Raw genomic sequence first — 1,488 nt, 5'->3', positions numbered from 1 at the left:
CAAGTGATTCTCCTGCCTCAGCCTCCCCTAGTAGCTGGGATTACAGGCGCCCACCACCACACCTGGCTAAGGATAATATTTAGTTATTTGTTTATTTATTTTTGAGACAGAGTCTTGCTCTGTTGCTCAGGCTGGAGTACAGTGGCATGATCTGAGCTCACTGCAACCTCTACCTCCTGGGTTCAAGCCATTCTCCTGCCTCAGCCTCCCTAGTATCTGGGATTTCAGATGTGCACCACCACACCTGGCTAATTTTTGTATTTTTAGTAGAATGAGGTTTCACCATTTGACCAGGCTGGTCTCGAACTCCAGACCTCCGGTGATCCACTTGCCTCAGCCTCCCAAAGTGCTGGGATTACAGGCATGAGCCACCGGGCCTGGCCTAGGATATTTATTTGAAGGCAGGGAGGCCTGTGGCGGTAGATGTTGTGGAGGGAAGGCCAAGTGTAGGCACTCATCCCTGGAGCCTGCAGGCTGGGGGAGGGGGAAATACTAGGGCTCTGGTGGGCCCCTGGGGGTGGTCCTGTGGGTTGGCTGGGGCCTTGAGAGGAGAGGAGGCTGGAGGGGCAGCAGGTGTGCCTGGCTTCAGGGGAGCCTCCTGCTGGGCTCCCTGCCCCCAGCATCCCCTCTAGTCTACCTTCCTCCACAGCCTTGGATAAATGTCCCAGTATGTCACTTGGGTCATGTTGCTTCTCCTGCTGGAGGAGCCCTGGGGTTCTCTGTTGTCTCCTGTCCCCTGCCCACTCTGTCCCTCCTGAATCTTGCCTCCTGCCAGAAGCCACCTAGTGAACATTTGTTGAATGGATGAATGAACATAAGCATGAGACTCTTGGTACCGCCCTGTTCTTACAGCATGTGCTCTGCTGGCCCTGCTGGGGCCCTTTGCAGGCTCTTTGGTAGACAGCCTGGTGTCCTTGGTCTCTTCTGTCAATAACCTTCTTTTCCCAAGAACTTGTAAGCCCCACCTATCGGGGCCCTTCCTTTCTGCGCTGTTAGTATCTAGCATGGTATTTAGCACGGGGCTGGCCTGCAGCACTTAGGCAGTGGCTCCTGGCAGCCTGGGGAGGAAGAGGGCTTTCCTACCACTCATGCCCCCCTAACTTTTCTCCCCGGGCAGAAAAGGACTGGACGGAGGAGGACCGGGCCCGGGAGAAGGTGCTGATGCAGGAGCTTGTGACCCTCATTGAGCAGCGCAACGCTATCGTCAACTGCCTGGATGAGGACCGGCAGAGGTGACACGGCCAGGGCTGGGGGCTCCTGGGAGACAGGGCCAGAGCAGATCAGGCCCATGGCCCCATGGGTGGGGCAGCTCCCTGGAGAGCCAAAGACACAGTCTACACCTCAGGCCAGGCCAGCCCCGCCCTCCTACCAGCGGTCCCAGTACACCCTTGCTCAGCCCTGTGTGGACAGAGAGGGCATCTGCTCCTTCCTCCTGTGGGACTCTCAGCTGCTGCTGTGTTTTTTAATTTTTTTTTTTTTTTTTTTTTT

At 56.2% G+C, this 1,488-nt stretch overlaps 1 protein-coding gene across 1 annotated transcript in view; it reads left to right on the top strand.

Annotated features, from left to right (window-relative positions):
* The window catches only part of MICALL1 (MICAL-like 1), a 44,799-nt gene that overhangs the window by 39,652 nt on the left and 3,659 nt on the right, over positions 1 to 1,488 (top strand). The window contains exon 15 of the mRNA XM_011964332.1: positions 1,118 to 1,232. Coding sequence (XP_011819722.1) covers positions 1,118 to 1,232 — 115 coding nt within the window. The remainder of the gene's footprint in view (positions 1 to 1,117; positions 1,233 to 1,488) is intronic.

This window comes from Colobus angolensis, unplaced genomic scaffold (genome assembly GCF_000951035.1).
Source record: "Colobus angolensis palliatus isolate OR3802 unplaced genomic scaffold, Cang.pa_1.0 Scaffold65, whole genome shotgun sequence".
Classification (NCBI taxonomy): Eukaryota; Metazoa; Chordata; class Mammalia; order Primates; family Cercopithecidae; genus Colobus; species Colobus angolensis.
This window is presented reverse-complemented; position numbering and strand designations above follow the sequence as displayed.